General features: G+C 42.5%; 1 protein-coding gene and 1 long non-coding RNA gene across 4 annotated transcripts in view; one reads left to right on the top strand and one right to left on the bottom strand.

The window, feature by feature from the left end:
• The window catches only part of UBP1 (upstream binding protein 1), a 65,300-nt gene extending 57,110 nt beyond the window's left edge, over window positions 1-8,190 (bottom strand). Inside the window, exon 1 of one of the 3 annotated variants that reach the window (XM_061395797.1) lies at window positions 7,789-8,190. In XM_061395797.1, the coding sequence (XP_061251781.1) occupies window positions 7,789-7,901 (113 nt within the window). In that variant the 5' untranslated portion in view covers window positions 7,902-8,190. The remainder of the gene's footprint in view (window positions 1-7,788) is intronic. The other 2 variants (XM_061395796.1, XM_061395798.1) reach the window with 2 other exon arrangements.
• Window positions 8,191-8,263: 73 nt separating this feature from the next.
• LOC133235034 (uncharacterized) overlaps window positions 8,264-19,878 on the top strand; it is a 69,133-nt gene continuing 57,518 nt past the window's right edge. Inside the window, exons 1-2 of the long non-coding RNA XR_009732417.1 lie at window positions 8,264-8,743; window positions 15,707-16,728. This is a non-coding gene — a long non-coding RNA (uncharacterized LOC133235034). The remainder of the gene's footprint in view (window positions 8,744-15,706; window positions 16,729-19,878) is intronic.

Below are 19,878 nucleotides of genomic sequence, written 5' to 3' on the forward strand. Positions count from 1 at the left end.
AATACCAAAAACAGAAGGAAAAAAACACAACTCTAGAGAGATTGTGAACTTAGATGTGATATGTAAAGTAATAAACCTTCAGAAAAGACCATAAGAGTATTGTTATGACCTCAGAGTAGGGAAAGGCTGCTCAATCTGACCATATCCCGATCAAGACCTTCTGTTTAAAAGGCACCATAAAGAGAATGGGAAGGTGTCACGGAGTAGAAGAGAGTTGTCTGTGACATATATGTGTAATCAAGGCTAGTATCCAGAATATATAGAAGACTACAAAAGAAAATAAACACAGGCTTCCCTGGTGATGCAGCGGTTAAGAATCCTGCCTGCCAAAGCAGGGGACACAGGTTCAGTCCCTGGTCTGGGAAGATCCTGCATGCCGTGGGGCAGCTGAACCCCACGTGCCACAGCTACTGAGGCCCGAGCACCCTAGAGGCCCTGCTCCACGACAAGAGAAGCCTGCACACGGCATCTGGAGGGTAGGCCCCACTTGCCGCAACCAGAGAAAACCCCACACACAGCAATGAAGACATAGCACAGTCAAAAATAAAAATAAAGAAAAATTTAAATACTGTTCCAAAAGGGGGGGGGCGGGCAGGGGAACTGAATGGAAACAAAGGTGCTGCCTTCAAAACCTGGGACAGAAACTTAACAGAGAAATATATAGCTATGAACAGATTAGAAGCAGACCAAAAACAAAGGAGAAGGCGCCTAACTAAAGACAGCAAGTCATCAGAGTCATCAAAACAACAGGAAAGAACCACAAAGATGAAACAGAAAACACAGTCAAGAAAAACAAAACCAAAATCTGATTTCTTACAAAATACGAGATATAGACAAACTTCGGAAAGAGGTCATGGAAGAAGGAAAACACACAAGAAACGCAGGGAGTGAAAGAAATGGTGTAATCACAAATATTGGAGAGATCAGTTAAAAAAATTCCCACAACTAAGATAAACTGTGAATTTCCTATGTCCATGAAGCAAATTTAAACAGGCAAACACCTGTGTAGGCAAAAATAAAATAAAATCATCTAATCCAGATTGTCTTTATAAAAAGCTTTATAAAACCTTGAAGAAAAAATTAAGTCCCATGCTCAGATGGTAAAGAATCCGCCTGCAATGCAGGAGATCTGGGTTCGATCCCTGGGTCAGGAAGATCCCCTGGAGGACAAGGCAACCCACACCAGTAATCTTGCCTGGAGAATCCCATGGACCCAGCAGCCTGGCGGGCCCCAGTCCATGGGGTCACAAAGAGCCAGACACGACTGAGTAAGCACAGCATAGCACACAAAAATATTTAGCCCATAAAAAGAAAATTACCCAGCTCACAGGAAGCTGATACAGGCTTAATGTTTTTTAAAAGGACAGGCAAACAAAAAAAAAAAAGAAAGAAAATTGAGGCTCAATCTCAGCTAGGAACAGAGACAACCTATTTATGAAACTTTGGAAGCATTTTCTCTAATCAGCAAGTAGACTAAAGACTCAAGTTCTTGGTATTTCTAAACAACACTGCAGTGAATGCTAAGGCTTACCCCACACTAAGGCAAGAAAATTAAATGTAAAGATTACACAGGAAGAAACAAACCCATCACTATTTAAAGATATCAACCAGGATAACTGAGCCCCTAAAATTATTAGAACTAATAAGTTCGGCAAGGTCCTGCAGAAGAGGAGAGAGAGAGAAAAAAAAAGAAAGATAAAATAAGAGAAAAAAAAAGAAAGATAAAATAAGAAAGAAAAAAAAATACAGCATTCCCATGTGATTTTCCTTCTATCCAGAAAGATCATCTTCCACCTCGAGAAAGCTTCTTAGTTATTCGCTGGTGAGCAGCCAACAGGTGCAGTGGAAAGAAGTGGAGGTCAGACCCCCAACTTCAAATCCTATTTCTTCCCTTTGCTGGGCTCTCTGAACTCTTAAGAGTGGGTTTGTTTTTAATTTAGTAGAAAATACTTTAAATACCCACACTCTAGGCACATATTAGATGAGAGGTTCTCAAAGTATGGTTGTGGAATCCTGGAGAACCTGAGATTTTCAGGGGTTCAGGAGGTCACACCTATGCTCAGAATAATACTAAACCATTATTTGCCTTTTTCACTCTTGACATTTGTACAAAACCAATGGTGGTTAAAACTGCAGGTGCCTTGGCATGAATCAACGCGGTAGCACCAAGCTACACAAGCAGTCATTGTACAAAAACATTAACTTTATTAAATACTGGTCCTTGGGTAGGTATACTGTATTTCTGTTGCACACCTAAGTGCAATGGTTTTCTAAAGAAAAGGTTTTTATGAAACTGATCTGTGACTGGATTAAGCAGCTTCTCTTACAGAATATCATTTTTATTTAAACATTGACAAACTGTGATTATTCATTTCTGAGTATTTGACAGAAATTTCCTCAAAAGTGAGCCCTTTATTTCAAGGAAAACAACTATGACAGCATTTGTGACCAATGACAAAATCTGCACCCTCCTTCCACCACGTGCTTTCTCTGATGAGACGGTGGTGATACTAAGGAATGTGATTTTTTGGTATTGCATAGTGAAAAATGAGAACATTGAGAAGATCTGCAAAACTCAAGAGATCATTATTTTCCAAATGACCAATACTTGCACATTTAAAAGTACACAGGTTCAGAGACCCAGTCAAAGTTCAAAACAGACCAACTGATTCTAATGTAACAATATAAAAAGTACATTGACACAGTTTCAGATTGCACATTGCAACTTTAAGAAACTGCCTCTTGTCAAGTGCTGGTATGCTGGTATACTATCAAAGAAGAATATCCAGCATGATCTGAAACGGCTATTAAAATAATCTCTCCTTTTCCAACCACATATCTATGGGAGGCTGAACTTTCTTCACTTATGTCAACCAAAATAGTATACTCTAATAGCAGGTAAGAGAATCCATCTGCTTTACTATGCCAGACATTAAATAAATTTGCAAGTATAAGAGAATGCCATTCTTCACGTTTGATTTTGAAAAAGTTTTCAAATAAAATATATTTGTGATAATGTATAATGGTTTGTAATTGTTTTCTCAAATAAATTAGTAAAATGTAAAAGTTTCTGATTATGAATGGACTACAAAATATACAGTATGCTATTCTACTCAGACAGACTGAAACAAAGTAATCCATAAGAAAATGACACCAACAGGGTTCTACTCTCCTCAAAATCATTCCGCTGAAATCCTTGGAAAGCCGAATAGTATTCATAGGTATAGTCTATGTTTGCCTTCAAAAAACTGTCACATGTTTAAAAACGTAACATTTCTAGTTAGTACATAAGTATCAGAATCATAAAAGAGAAGGAAAGACTAAGGGATTGTCATTGAAGGAAATAAAAAATAAATGCAATATGGGATCCTAGACAGAACATGGATTAGAAAAAAGGCAATACAGAAAAAAAACACTGTGAAATCCCAATAAATTTTGTTCTTCAGGTAATAGTTCTGTACTAAGGCAGTTTTGAAAACTGTACTCTGATTATGGAAGTAGGAGATGCTGGGTAAAGGGTAGATGTCAGCTTTCTACACGATCTTTTTAACTTGTAAATCTTAACTCATAAACTCACAAAGTTTAAGAGAGACTCTACTACCAAGATGCAGCACAGAACCGTTTCCAAAGCAAGCAAAACAAAAATGACAGAACTCGTAAATTCAGTGACAGAACCTACAGCAAAAAAAAGGGTCCAGCATCTTTTTCTTCCTTTCCGCCAAAAGCAAACATTTAAGTTGTCCTGGCAAACTGGCAAGTGTTACTGTGATGAAACACATCAAATTATGAGACCATATCAATAAAACACCAAGTTTCAAACAACACCGAACGAAGGACACAAACTGCACTGAACTTACTCTTAGGGGAGTGCGGGGACCACCCCGATTTTAAAAATGGAACACAATGAAATCTATGGACAAACAATAGGATATGTATAAATTAGCTGAGTGAATGGTTTAGTCTACATAAATATTACTTTTTGAATATAAGGTTTCAATACTCAGCAAATGTTTCTCCAAGGCAATCAAAGTATATTATTAGAATCTATCCTTTAGAGCAGGGGTCAACTAGCTACAGCCCAAAGGCCAAACCCAGCTGGCCTGTTTTTGTACAACCATGACCTAAGAATGGCTTTTATATTTTTTAAAAGGTTGTAAACAAACAAAACAGAGTGACAGAGATTCTCTGGCCTACAAAGCCTTGAATATTTGCTATCTGGCCTTTTATAGAAAAGCTTTGCCAAGCCCTGCTTTAAAGTAATAAATTTTATTTGATTAAGTGAATTTGATTATAATTTAGTTATTAATTATAAAGTCCAGTGTGGACACTATGAAGTATCTTTTTTTTTTAACCAACAATTTACTGAATTCTTTTAATATTAAACCCAGAAAGTTTTTGAAATGTGAAATGAAGAATTTTATAGAAATTATTCCCAATTCTGGAAGTAGTCTCAGGTACCACCATAATAAAATTTTCAAATTTCACGGATTCTGAAAATTTCCTATACTTCCAAGAAATGTCACCCACTCCAGAACATTCTGCTTTAGCATGAGACCCACAGAAAACCATCAGCTATTAACAGTTACATAATAAAATATATCCTCAGTAGTCTTTTATTAACTTAACACTGATCACAAAGTTGAAATTTTCCCATTTCCTCCAAGGGACTATAAACTGACCTTTTAACATTTTAATCAGTATAGAAAATCTGTCTTCATCTCAAACCAGTTTTGATTTAGCAAATTATTTATAAACTACAAATGTACCTCCCAATTGAGACTATATGTAAAATACACCTTTTGTTTCAAAACAGATTTAAACCATAGTGAAGTTTTACAGAGCTCAGGCCAATGCCCTTTGCGAAGGGAATTATTTAGTATAAAAAATATTTTTATGCATAAAGAAGTCACGTTAAAAAAAATTTTTCAGATTACTCCTTAAATCTTGAAACCTAACTTACTATAAATTATATATTTTTTGTGAACCCTTAAGATGGAATGAAAATTACCAGGTGGCCCAAAAGACCTTCCTAAAGGAGTTTTATTGAGTTATACTTTTTTGAGTCCTTTGGTTATCTGCTCCTTACTTCACAGAACATGTATGACCCAGATTTCAAGTTACAATGGGTTTCAAGCCTTCATTCAGTGAAGGGAAACTCAGTCCTCTCTTGAAATGGTAGTGCCACTAACAATCACTTTACTAACAATCACTTTAACATCTACCAGCTTAGGTTTACTCACTTGGAAGAACAGGACTGGCCTATTCGCCTTCCAAGGTCTCTAACCATCTCTAGACTTCTGACACTGTAACTTAGATTTTAAAAAATATTTATGACCTGCCTCATTTCAAACAGAATCTGCAGCAGCCAGAAAAACACACAGTGAAGACTGGAGTGTAGAAAACAAAAGGGAAGAAGCAAAGATTTCACCAGAAATTAGCCTCATCATAATCCAATACTATCAGCCTACATTGTTTAATGCAAACATACATTTCAAAACTGTCAGACTATTGAGAGAAACCACAGGTTTCTTTCATGCTATCTTCCCCCAAAGCTGAAGCAATCATTTCCTAAAAGAACTATTTAGAAATACCTCTTGATTTAAGCATTCAAAAAGCACATGCAATAAGCAGACTTCACTCTGAAAGAAAAATGGACAAAGCTGCCTCCAGAGCAAATCTGTATCAAGAAGTCACTTTTCCAGTAATTTCAAGTTGAGCACCTCAAGTTTACTTCTTGAACTTGAGAAGAAATGAAATAGACAAAAATCACAAGCCTTACTTCCCTGGAACTCAGGCATGTGCCGCTTCCCGGATGCCTAAGGAGGCCACTGCCCTGCAGAGCAGAGAGGCTTGGGCACTCCCAGCTCCAGGGCCGGGCATGGGAAGCACAAGGGCCATCAAAGGAGGTCTGCACAGCCCCAAGTTTTCTTCAGACCTTCTCTAGATCACAGCAATCTTGGAATCTGCCAAAGTTTGCATTTCAAATGAAGGGCCTTGAATTTGCAAGAGGCAAGTAGTCTCCTGGCTCTTCTCAGATTTTGAGAACCCAATTAAATCCAAAAAAATAAACAGGCTCCTTAATAGTGGTATTTGCCTTCAAAGATACTTGAAAATTCAGAGTAAAAGACATACACCATGGAACCACTAACTGAAGACAATCACTGGAAAAAAGTTTCCCCATGGAAAGTGTTGTTTCAGACACAGAATTACAAAGATGACAGACATTAACAACAAGGTAGTAAAAAGGTTTAATATAAAAATTTTCTTTCTAGGCCACAAACAAAATGTTCATTAGTTGGCTGAAACAAACAGCCAACTAATGAACTTAGTTCTGAAACAAACAGAACTCCAGAAATCTAAAGAAGTCTCTCAATAACAGCTCACAATAGCCCCCAATAAGCAAAGCCCTCAGCAGCAGACCTTCGCTCACCGTAATTGAGAATAAACACTGAATCTGCCTCACCTGCTCTCTTCTGCCTTGACGGCAAGTCCAGGTCTCCAGGAGCAACATGGCTCGCGTTCCCACTAGGGAATCAGTGCCTCTAACACTGCCTACAGGAGTGACCCTAGGACTTTCAGCAGCTCAATTTCCTCAACAACTAAGACAGTTGTTCTAGAAAAGAAGCCACCTCATCCAGAGCCCTCAGGCTTCAAAGCTGCAGAGAGAGGAAGTGCCAAGTTCAGGAAGTGCACAGATCAGGTCAGGGTCACTGACTGGTGACCTAAGGCTTTCCTCCAGGCGCTTCCACACCATACAAACCATCTCCACCTTTCAGCTCAGAGTTTCCCTTGAAGATTGAAAAGCCGAATTATTTTGAGTAGTCCCTACCATGTGAGGCCTGCTCTGACCCAGAAGTCTTCTTGACTTTTCATTCTCCTTGTCCTTCCCCTAGAGCTGCATGGAGAAACTGGACAGCACTTTCAAGACACCTGGCGTTAAAGACCATCTATGGAAAATCTCACATAATTCGCACTAAGGAAAAGCTGCCTAACCACTGCAGTTCACACTTCAATCGGATGAACGTATAATACGCAAACAGTTTTTCCATAAAAAGTACTACAAAATAAAAATACAGAGCTGCCAAACTGGTAGGAAAAAACAAATAAGCGAATTTTCTTCAGGATCAAGGCAAGAGACTAAGTTCAGATGTGTTTCAACCTCTCAAAATTAAACAAAATGAATGGCTGCTTGTACAGAGAGCAGAGACTAAACAAACTCTTGTTTTTGTGGTGCAGTCAGTGCATCCTAAAGCCTTGTTCAAAAGGAAACAGCCTCGGAGGGTATTACCTACCCCCCAATGGAAAAAACCTCACGTTGAGACAATAAAAAAAAAAAAAAAAAACCTAAGTTAATGTGCCATGCGGATACTTCCAATTATGATATACTTACTATTGGAACAACAAGAGATTAAAATTTGTAACCAGGAAAGACTACAATGTAGAACAGAGTAGGAACTGATACCAAAACCTTGGAGAGTGTTTCCCAACACAAGCCCTACCATTTCGCACACCTTATTCCAGCTCTAAGTGCCTTGTAAATCATTTGCAAGGCGAGGTAGCCCCTTCCCCCAACTCGAGTCATCCTAACAGCGGGGCGTATTTTACGGCAAAACTGTAGCCCTCAGGAGCAGCCCGCGGGGCCGAAGACTGCGGGGCCGCCCTCCGTTGCCCGCCACCGCGGTGGGCAGAGGCCCGCGGGGCTCCATGGCGCGGGCAGAGGCCCAGGGTCGTGCAGGCCTCTCCCAAGGAGACGGAGGCTTCCGCCCGCCCGCCCCCGGGCACTGGTACCTCATGCTGTAGGCGCCGGCGCCCAGCTCCTGCCCGATGCCCGAGAGGCTGGCGTCGAAGTCGTGCACCAGCCCGGACTCTATCACCTCGTCCATCTTGAGCACCCAGGCCATCTTCCGGCCTCGCCGCCGCCCGGCGCGCGGCGCGGTCTCCGCGAGCGGGGCGCAGGGGCCGGAGCTCCGCGGGCGCGTCCTGAGGGAGGGCGCGGGTGAAGCCTCCGGCGGAGCGGCGAGTGGTCACCAGCGGCGGCCCGGGTGGCGGCCGGGATGAGAACAGCCGGGGCCGCGCGGGCAGGGCACGGCCAGCCCGGCAAGCAGCTGCAGCGGGAGCGGCCGGGCCGCCGGCAGCGCCTCCCTCCCGCGGGCGCCGGCCCCGCGCCTCATGCCGCCGCCGCCCACCCCCTGCGCCGCTAGCGCTAGCGCCGCCGCTGCCGCCGCCCGCCCCGCCCCGAGGCCCCCGGTCGCATCCTCCCCGGGAACGCGCGGGAGCGGGAGCGCAGCCCGCCCGTCACCCTACCACCGGCCTCGACCCCCGGCCCTCGGCCCGCCCACCCCGGCTCGAGCGCCCAGTCGCCCCGGCCCACCCCGCCGACCCGCACCGCCGGCCCGAAGCCTGGTTTCTACAAGGCTCCGGCTCGAGCTCGCTCGCCGCTTCCGCCTCCCGCGGCCCCGCCCCGGCCGCGGCCCCGCCCCCGCGCTCGCCCCGGGCCAGGCCCGCCCCGCACCGCCCGGGGTTTCGCGGCACTCCCGACACTTAGCTGTGAAGGAACCGTGGGGCAGAGTCGTGCGGCCCCGCCCACACGGCAGGTTCCCAGCCTCCGCGGCCTGGCGGCCTCCCTGCACGCCAGCCCGGGAAGAGGCGGAGCCAAAGGGCCGCCCGTTTCCGCACGTCCCGAAAGGCAGGCTGATTGACAGGCGACCTGAACAATAATGGCAAGCGCCTGATCCAGGCTCCCGTGAGTCTCCGTGCCTCTATACTAAACCACCAATCAAACTCTTCTTCCTCTTGGGCGGGTTCTAGGACTGAATTTGCTGCCAAAAGAGAGAATTAATTGGGCCGTACTGGAGGAAGCCGCCCTAAACCCCACTTCTGGAGGTTCTTTGATCTCGTGTGGTCTTTGTAGGTAGTTTCTGGGTTTTGCCCACTCTATAGATGGAGAGTGGTTATGCATCTTAGCCAATAGGGGGCTATTGGCTGTTCAGCCCCGAACGACCCGTTAGGCAGAAACTCTTGATTGACGTGAGTGTAAGCCAATCAATGCTCCCGAGAAAGGGCTCCGGAAAGTTATCTCGATTACTAACTACCCTGAGCAGTTTGGCGAGCTTGAGGTAGAGGGGTTCGGTCTCAGGCTGTTATGCTATTGTTATTGTTAATGGTTCTGGAGTTCACTGGACATAGGGGTATTCCCATCCAGGGTCTTTCCTGTCGAGTCAAGGATACCCATATTCATGTCTATTGCTGATGCTGGCTGTGGACCCGAACCTCAGTTGGGCTGCTGAAATACCTACACGTGGACTTTCCGTGTGGTCTTGCCATCCATACAGCTCTGCAGCTGGAATCCAAAAGCAAGTTCCAAAAGACAAGTAGGAGAAAGTAAATCTTTGTTTTAGACAAAGATTCTTTGCTTGAGCGAACTTTAAGTCAGGCTCCCTATCTTCTCCTATCCTATCTGTAAAATTCAGGTCTAGCAGGAAGGAGTCATTTTAGGAACCCTTTATTTATGTATCTGATCAGATTCCTTAGTCTCCACCATCACCTAGGTAATATCTGATCACTCTCGCCTGCCTTCAACAAGAAACCTATTAGGTGGGTTCAACCAGAAACCCCCTACCCTTTATGTTTCCTCTTAGTAATTTTCCTTCCGCTGACCTCTGCCCTCCTTGGCTCTAAATTCCCACTTACCATGCTGTATTTGGGTTGAGCCCAGTCTCCTTGGGCTTTCCAGGTGGCGCTAGTGGTAAAGAATCCATCTACCAATGCAGGAGAAGCAAGAGATGCAGGTTCAATCCTTGAGTTGGGAAGATGCCCTGGAGTAGGATATGGCACCCCACTGCCTGGAAAATTCCATGGGCAGAGGAGCCTGGTGGGATACTCCTTGCATTGAAAACAGTCAGACATGACTGAGCACACATGTCCTAAGATGGCTGTCACAGCTCTAGATATTACATCTATTTGGGGGCTTCAAAATCACTGCAGATGGTGACTGCAACCATGAAATTAAAAGACGCTTACTCCTTGGAAGGAAGGTTATGACCCACTTAGATAGCATATTCAAAAGCAGAGACATTACTTTGCCAACAAAGGTCTGTCTAGTCAAGGCTATGGTTTTTCCAGTGGTCATGTATGGATGTGAGAGTTGGACTGTGAAGAAAGCTGAGTGCCGAAGAATTGATGCTTTTGAACTGTGGTGTTGGAGAAGACTCTTGAGAGTCCCTTGGACTGCAAGGAGGTCCAACCAGTCCATCCTAAAGGAGCTCAGTCCTGGGTGTTTGTTGGAAGGACTGATGCTAAAGCTGAAACTCCAATACTTTGGCAACCTCATGCGAAGAGTTGACTCATTGGAAAAGACCCTGATGCCTGGGAGGGATTGGAGGCAGGAAGAGAAGGGGACGACAGAGGATGAGATGGCTGGGTGGCATCACCGACTCGATGGACATGAGTTTGAGTAAACTCTGGGAGTTGGTGATAGACAGGGAGGCCTGGCGTGCTGCGATTCATGGGGTCGCAAAGAGTCGGACACGACTGAGTGACTGAACTGAACTGAACTGAACTGAGGTGACTCAGAGGGTAAAGACTATTCCTGTAATGTAGGAGACCCGAGTTCAATCCCTGGGTTGGGACAATCCCTTGGAGAAAGGAATGGCTACCCACTCCAGTATTCTTGCCTAGAGAATTCCATGGACAGAGGAGCCTGGTGGGCTACAGTCCATGGGGTTGCAAAGAGTTGGACACGACTGAGTGAATAACACTTTGATTTCAGTCTTGTTGAGCCCCGTCTCCCCAACTGAAAAATTCTATTGCAGTGGTCCCTGTACCTATAATCATGGTCCGTCCATCTTTAACAATTATCATTGATTTTTTTTTTTCCTTAAGGCCTGGGGCCAGAAACTGATACAGAGTCTTTATTCTGCATTGTATTCTATTAGTCAAGCAGCCACATAATCGGATTGATGGGTGGAGAGTTAAATCATTTGAGGATCATGTCTTAAAACTTCCAGAATCACCCTGTGGCCACAAATATTTTGCATTCTTTCCACATGCAGCATAAACTCATCTTCTCCCCAGGCCCATGTAAAGTTCTCATTCCATTACAGCATTAAGTTCCAAAATCTTGTGAGGTCCTGGAGTAGATGAGGCTCTTGGATGTAGTTTCTTGGGTGTAATTCAAGTGGTTCCTCTCCAAGTGAAGTTCTGTGAATTAAAAAGACAGCGGATCTGCACCAATCACTACCACATCAGTAGTGAGCAATGATGAGAGATGCACAGGAGACTCTGCCTCTATAGGCATTTCCCTTCTAAAAGGACAGCAATAAAAGGCACACAGTAGTTACTAGTCCATAAAAAGTCTGAAATCTAACTGGGTAAATACTGTCGGTTCCTTGATTAGGACTCTCTCAACTTCCTGGGAATATTCAGTGGCTCTTTTCTCCATCCTTTGGGCTCTTGGCTGCACCTTCTGAGTTATCCTTCCAGTTCCATAAAAAGTAGCCCATGTTTAAAGCTAAGTCGTTTTCTCAGCTGCTTCCTGTCCATAGTTGTGCAAAGGTCTGAAGACCTCTCTTCATATTGTACTGTCCCTGTCCCTTCCAATCTGATACAATTCAGTTTTAAACTTTGTAGGTCTTTTGAATCAATTTATAACCTACTCCAATAAGCAAAAACTGTACCAACACGTTGTGGGGGGAGGTGCAGCTTATTTGTATTGTTTGTTCTGGTTCCATTTCTTCTAAAGTCACAGTCATGACATTAGCTCAGGCTGCAGTCGTGAAGGCTTAACCAGGCAAGAGGATCCACTTCCAAGCTCACTTGCATGACTGTTGGCCAGAAACCTCAGTGACTCAACATTTGGGACCACAGGGCTGCTTGTTGTTGTTCAGTCACCCAGTAGTGACTTTGCGACCCCGTGGACTGCAGCACACCAGGCCTCCCTGTCCCTCACCATCTTCCGGAGTTTGCCCAAGTTCACATTCAGTGGATCAGTGATGCCATCCAGCCATCTCATCCTCTGATACCTTCTTCTTCTGCTCTCCATCTTTCCCAGCATCAGGGACTTTTCCAGTGAGTTGTCTGTTCACATCAGATGACCAAAATACTGGAGCTTAGGCTTCAGCATCAGTCAATATTCAGCATCAGTGAATATTCAGGGTTGATCTCCCTTAAGATTGACTGCTTTGATCTCCTTGCTGTCTAAGGGACTTTCAGGAGTCTTTTCCAGCACCACAGTTCACAGGCATTAATTCTTTGGCGTTCTGCTTTCTTTATGGTCCACTCTCACAAACATATGTGACCACTGGGAAGACTATAGCCTTGACTATACAGACTTTTGTTGAAAGAGTGATGTCTCTACTTTTCAGCACACTGTCTAGGTTTGTCACAGCTTTCCTGCCAAGAAGCAATCGTCTTCTGATTTCATGGCTGCAGTCACCATCCACAGTGATTTTGGAGCCCAAGAAGAGGAAATCTGTCACTACTTCCATCTTTTCCCCTTCTATTTAACATGAAGTAATGGGGCTGGATGCCATGATCTTAGTTTTTTTAATATTTAGTCTTAAGCCAGCTCTTTCACTCTCCTCCTTCACCCTCATCAAGAAGAGGCTCTTTAGTTCCTCTTTGCTTTCTGCCATTAGAGTGGTATCATCGCATATCTGATGTTGTTGATGTTTCTCCTGCTTATCTTGATTCCAGCTTGTAACTCATCCAGCCTGGCATTTCTTATGATGTTCTCAGTGTATAGGTTAAACAAACGGGGCGACAGCAGACTCCTTTGCTGCTTGAGTATCCTCAAAACATGGCACTGGCACCACCTGAGAGAGCTAATTCTTAGATAGGTTGATAAGGAGTCTGGGGCCCTCAAGTAGGAAAGGGTCCAGGGCTCTCGTGGAAGAGAAAGGGGTCTAGGGCTCTCAAGGAGAAAGAGACAAAACCATCTTTTGAAGGGACAAATGTCAAAGAGTTGGTAGATGTATTTTTAGCCAGAAGAGCCACATTCATCATTATCACTTAATAGGTTTTTGAAGGAACTAAAATAGAAGAATTAGATCAGAAATTCAAGGTATAAAAATGGAAAGGAGGTTAAAATTATCACTGTTTATAGACTATCTGCTCATATATCTGAAAATGTCTTGGGAAGACGGTGAAAATAACACGGTGGTATCTAGGAACTAACTTATGAAGTATAAAGAATTATGTGAGCAAAGATTTTTAATTCTGATAAATACAAATGTACATTGAAAACTGAAAACACTCAGCAGTGTGTCCAGTCACTCAGCAGTGTCCGACTCTTTGCGACCCCATGATTGTAGCCCACTAGGCTCCTCTGTCCATGGGATTTTCTCAACAAGAATACTGGAGTGTGTTGCCACGCCCTCCTCCAGAGGATCTTTTGGACCCGGGGATTGAACCTGCGTCTCCTACATTGGCACTTTACCACTAAGGCACCTGAGAATCTAAAAATACTACATCCAGTATTATAATGGTAGTTCTCCATAAGCTGACAGTAAACTTAATATGATTCCAATAAAAATAGTAACAAATATTTAATTGGACAAGCTGATTCTAAGATTAATATGGGAAAATAAATAAGCAGAAATAGCCCCCCAAATTTGAAAAAGTCAAATGAAAATATTTATAAATCTAAATATTTAAAAGAGTGTGTATTGGTGAATGAATAAATAGATAAGAGAATGAAAAATCTAGAAACAGATCAATATGCATATGGAAACTTACTGTGCAATAAAAACTGGCATCTCAAATAGTGGAAGAAAATGGAACATTCAGTAAATGATATGGGAATCAAGTTAACCAACTGAAAAACATACCAAAATAAATTAAAAGTGGATTCATTGTTTTTTCCAAAAAGATTGGAAAGGATGGAAAGCAAAATCATAAAACACTAGAAGTAAATATGAGAACATAAAAATTTTAGATATTCAGAGAGGACAAGTCTTTTTTAATTATGACTCAAAATCTAGAAATTTTAAGAGGTAGATAATATTTGACAACCTAAAAATTATACTTTTCTTCCTAACAACCACTGCCATAATTAAATTTAAAGGAGAACAGGAAAATACTATTTAGGACTTAGATCAGGGACAAAAAGTTTTATTTCCCTAATACATAAATTTCCTATAAATAGATTACTGTGAAAATGGCCTTTATACACTACAACTCCAAAGAATACACAGATTGGGAGTAAGTCTAGGATATACCCATACAGAAACTTACATTGAAAAGAGCAACGAAATTGAAGAGCTACTTCTTGCAGGACAGCCTAAAACCTCACCACTAGAATTTTATGTTGCCAGTAACGGTGAAGATTAGCCACATCTGAAGAAAACTTTGTTCTTGTAAGACGGTGGAAGAAGCTGATATAGCTTTCAATAGAAAGGACTGCTATAGCCATAGTCAGTGATCCCATACCTATCATTTTCTCTCAATTAGATGGGACCCTGGGGATCAGCTGAAGAACAACTGCTCTTAGACAGCCTTCATCCAATCAGAACTTAGTGGCAGCTAATGGCGAGGAAGACAGCTGGTAAACAGGAAGGACAAGCTTCTGATGTAGAAAATCAGATCTTTAAGAAATGTTCACATTTGAGTGCTGGATTAAAAAGTGCTACCTGCTTGGAATTCTGCACAGCAATTAACTTTTACTTGAGAAAAATGAATGATAGATAGATAGCATGATTTTCAAATGCTCACAAGTTAGCATGATTTTGAAATGCTTCTGTGTGATGGGTTTTGGGCTTACGCTTAACCATTTCAAAATATGCATGCTTTCTCTGTTAAGCGGTTCTGGGAGCTAGTGAGTGAATGCTCGTGTCCCCTCAAAAATCCAAGTGATAGTATTAGAAGGCAGGGCCTTTGGGAGGTGATGAGCTCATAAGGTCCCACAGAGCTCCCTAGCCCCTTCTGCCATGTGAGGACACAATGAGAAGTCTGCAACCCATAAGACAGCCCTCTCCTATCTGTGCTGGACCACTATTCTCAGACTTCCAGGCTCCAGAACTGTGAGAAATAAATCCTGGTGTTTATAAGCCACCCAGTCTGTGGTATTTCATCATAGTAGCCTGGAGAGATTAAGACAGTGGGGTGCTAGATGTCCCTATGGGACATACTGAGGTTTGGGAAGTTACTGAGCTGCAGTGTCAGGTTCTGCTGTACAACCAGCCATTTCAGAATTTACTGGCATAAACAACCAGCATTTACTTGGCTCATGCTTCTGTGGGTCAACCAGCTGGGCTCAGTTGGGCAACTATTGTGAGCTCAGCCAGTCTTCCTCATGCCACTGCAGTAAGCCGTGGGATGGCTTTGCTGATCTTGGCCAGCTCTCTCCTACATCTGGGGTTTGGCAGGGACAACTGGGCTGACTTGAGTTTCAATGTATGGCTTCCCACTCTCCTGCAGACTAGCCCTGCTTTATGCCCGTGGTGGTTGAATGGGTTGCGAGAGACAGTATAAGGACTTGATCAGCCCAGAACTTGAGCACCATCACGTCTGCTGAAATATCTTGGCCAAAGCAAGTCATAAGACCAGCCCTTGTCCAAGAGATGGGGAAACAGACTCAACCTCTTAGCAGGAGGCGATGCAAAATCACAATTATGTGGATATAGATGCTGACAAGGAGCAAAGATGATTTTTACTTGCTGATTCTTAAAATGCTTCAACATAATAAAATGCACTTCTTTTTTTTTTTCAGATTTTGTTAACAGGGGAGGGATTGGAAAATTGTGGCCATTTTTGTAAAAAACATTAGAGGTACCAAGGGAACGTTTTTGATGAGCACAATAAAGGACAGAAATGGTATGGACCAAAAAGAAGCAGAAGATATTACAAAGAGGTGGCAAGAATACACAGAAAAACTGTACAAAAAAGATCTTCATGACCCAGATAACCACAATAGTGTGATCACTCTCCTAGAGCCAGACATCCTGGAGTCTGAAGTCAAGTGGACCTTAGGAAGAATCACTTCGAACAAAGATAGTGTAGGTGATGGAATTCCAGCTGAGCTATTTCAAATCTTAAAAGATGATGCTGTGAAAGTGCTACACCCAATATGTCAGCAAATTTGGAAAACTCAGCAGAGGCCACAGGACTAGAAAAGGTCAGTTTTCATTCCAATCCCAAAGAAAGGCAATGCCAAAGAATGTTCAAACTATTGCACAATTGTACTCATCTCAAATGCTAGCAAAGTAATGCTCAAAATCCTCCAAGTGAGGCTTCAACAATACGTGAACTGAGAATTTCCAAATGTTCAAGCTGCATTTAGAAAAGGCAGAGGAACCAAAGGTCAAATTGCTAACATTCGTTGGATCATAGAAAAAGCAATAGAATTCCAGAAAAACACCTACTTCTGCTTCATTGACTATGCTAAAGACTTTGACTGTGTGGATCATAACAAACTGTGGAAAATTCTTGGAGATGGGAATACCGGATCACCTTACCCCTCCTGAGAAACCTGGATGCAGGTCAAGAAGCAACAGTTAGAACTGCAAATGGAACAACGGACTAGTTCAAAATTGGGAAAGGAATACGTCAACGTTGTATATTGTCATCTTGCTTATTTAACTTATATGCATTAAAATCATGCAAAATGCCAGGCTGCATGAAGCACAAGCTGGAATCAAGATTTCAGGGAGAAATATCAATAACCTCAGATATGCAGATGAAACCACCCTTATAGCAGAAAGTGAAGAGGAACTAAAGAGCCTCTTGATGAATGTGAAAGAGGAGAGTGAAAAAGCTGGCTTAAAACTCAACATTCAAAAAAACTAAGATCACGGCATCTGGTCCCATCACTCCATGGCAAATAGATGGGGAAACAATGGAAACAGTGACAGACTTTATTTTTTTGGGCTCCAATATCACTGCAGATGGTGACTGCAGCCATGAAATTAAAAGATGCTTGCTCCTTGAAAGTGGAGAAGGCAATGGCAACCCACTCCAGTACTCTTGCCTGGAAAATCCCATGGACAGAGGGGCCTGGTAGGCTGTAGTCCACGGGGTCGCTAAGAGTCGGGCACGACTGAAGCGACTTAGCAGCAGCAGCAGCTCCTTGGAAGAAAAGCTATAACCAACCTAGCTGCTGCTGCTGCTAAGTCGTTTCAGTCGTGTCCGACTCTGTGTGACCCAATGGACGGCAGCCCACCAGGCTTCCCCGTCCCTGGGATTCTAGCATATTAAAAAGCAGAGACATTACTTTGCCAACAAAGGTCTGTCAAGTCAAAGCTAAGGTTTTTCCAGTAGTCATGATGTGAGAGTTGGACCATAAAGAAAGCTGAGTACCAAAGAATCAATGCTTTTGAACTGTGGTGTTGGAGAAGACTCTTGAGAGTCCCTTGGACTGCAAGGAGATCCAATCAGTTCATCCTAAAGGAAATGAGTCCTGAATATTCACTGGAAGGACTGATGCTAAAGCTGAAACTCCAATACTTTGGCCACCTGATGGAAGAACTGACTCATTGGAAAAGACCAATGCTGGGAAAGATTGAAGGCAGGAGGAGAAGGGGACAACAGAGGATGAGATGGTTGGATGGCATCACCAACTTGATGGATATGAGTTTAAGCAAGCTCCAGGAATTTGTGATGGACAGGAAAGCCTGGTGTGCTGAAGTCCACGGGGTTGCAAAGAGTTGGATGCGAGTGAGCGACTGAACTGAACAAACAAGTAGGCAGGAAAATATTTGAAATACTTCAAGTCAGCTGGACAAAAAACTATTAAAATTTGTTCCTGAAACAGTTAACAAATATGCTCATTGTGAGGTTGGTGGATAACAATATAATTAGGTAGGATTTGATAAAAGCCCTTTGCCTTTGAAATGAGAATGTTAGAACTTCCCTGGTGGTCCAGTGGCTAAGACTCTGTGCTCCCAGTACAGGGGGCCTGGGTTCAATCCCTGGTCAGAGAACTAGAACCCAAATAAGAGCATGCAACAAAGATCGAACTAATCCTGTGTGCTGCAACAAGACCTGGTGCAGTCAAATAAATATTAAAAACTAAAATTAGAATGTTACCTTCCTGGTTCTGTAGTTGCATGGGAGAATGCCCTTCAACCAGACTTTGAGAACTGGAAGTATGTCACTAAGAATATGAACACCATGTATTGAAAGAATGCATAACCACAAGTAAGGGTCAGGTACTCTTCTGAACAGGAGTCAGTAGGTTAGACAGTGGAGCTAAATTTGGATTTGAATTCCAGCTCTGCCAATTATTACTGTGTGATCTAAGACTAGTTACAAAACCCCTCTTTACCTTAGCTTCTTCATGTGTAAGATGGAGATAATAGTATATGTTCTTTATGGAGTCGTTATGAAGATTAAATAATACATTGACTGAGCTTGAAACTCTGCACAGTTCACGATAAGCATTATGTGTTTGCTCTTGTGCGTAATCTCCAAAGAGTCTCTGACGTATCCCGTCAACAAGAATGAGCTGACTACTGTGCCCTGGATAAGCAGGCAATCCAAGCACAGACATCTGTCATGGTGTCTTTGACTATGTCATAAAACCAACAAAGGATGAAATGCTATTTGACCATATGTCAATGTGGACAGTGCTACAGCTTATAGTCAGTCATTTCACTGAAATGCCCCAGACACATGGCAGTTTCTTGAATGTTTTACTCTATGATGAATGACTGAAAACATTCTAACCTAGAGAATTGTGTGGGTCTGGTAATCCATATGCTTCCAAATGCCCTTTATCTCAAAAAACAAAAACAAAAACAGAACAGGTAATTTTTTTTCCTCCTAGACAAATTTAATATTATGCTTCTCCAAACTACCTTAAATCTTTCTTATTTTTTCTCTATGTATTTAAAATTTTTTAAACTTATAGGAAATTTGAAAGAACATGAAAATGATCACCTATATATTCTTTAGTGATATATGACTATTGTTAATATTGTATTTGTTTTTTCTCTTTATCCACCTATTATTTGCTTAAACATGTGAAATTAAGTTGCAGATTTCATGACATCCTTACATAGATACTTCACAATGTATTCTAAGAGTAAAGAAATTCTCTAACAGAATTACAGTATCTTCATTACATCCCCAAGTTTTTAACTTCAATTAAAGAAGTTATTTATTTTCTATTATTATATATCATTAATGTATATTATTTTATCCATTTCTGAATCTCTCCATTTGTCCTTAAATTGTTTATTATAGTTTTTTCTTTAATCCAGAATTCAATTAAAGGTCACAACTACATTTGTTTTTAGTCTTTTTTTTGGCCATGCCAAGACCATTGCGGGATCTTAGTTTCCCAACCAGGGGTTGAACCCCGGCCACTGCAGTGGCCCTTCAGGGAATTCCCAAGCTACTGCAATTTTGGAGGTGTTTGCTAAAGCAGTCAGCATGTCTACATAACCACATGTCCAGCTCCCTGTATTAGCTTCCTAATACACTGTAACAAATTCCTGGGTGATTAAAATAATGCAAATTTATTATCTCACAGCTCTGGAAGTCCTAAGTCTGAAACAAGTATCACTGGACTAGAGAGTTAAGGCAGGGCTGTGTATCTTCTGGACGTTCTAGGGGAGAGGCTGGTTCCCTGCCTCTTCCAGCTTTTGGAGGCTGCCGGCACCCCTTGGCTCTCATCAGTCCAACCTGTGGCCATCACATCTCCTTCTCTGACTGACTCTCCCGCCTCCTTCTTTCATTTATGATGATTACATAGGGCCCACTTCCAGGATAATCCAGGGTACCCTCCCCAGCTCAAGATTCTTAATCACGCCCGCAAAGTCTCTTTTGCCATATAATGTAACATATTCACAGTTTCCCAGGACTAGGACTGGACATCTTTGGAAGTCATTATTCTGCTACTGATAAAGTAAAATTATATATGTGAAGGTGGGACAAGAAGAT

Source organism: Bos javanicus, chromosome 22, assembly GCF_032452875.1.
Source record: "Bos javanicus breed banteng chromosome 22, ARS-OSU_banteng_1.0, whole genome shotgun sequence".
NCBI lineage: Eukaryota > Metazoa > Chordata > Mammalia > Artiodactyla > Bovidae > Bos > Bos javanicus.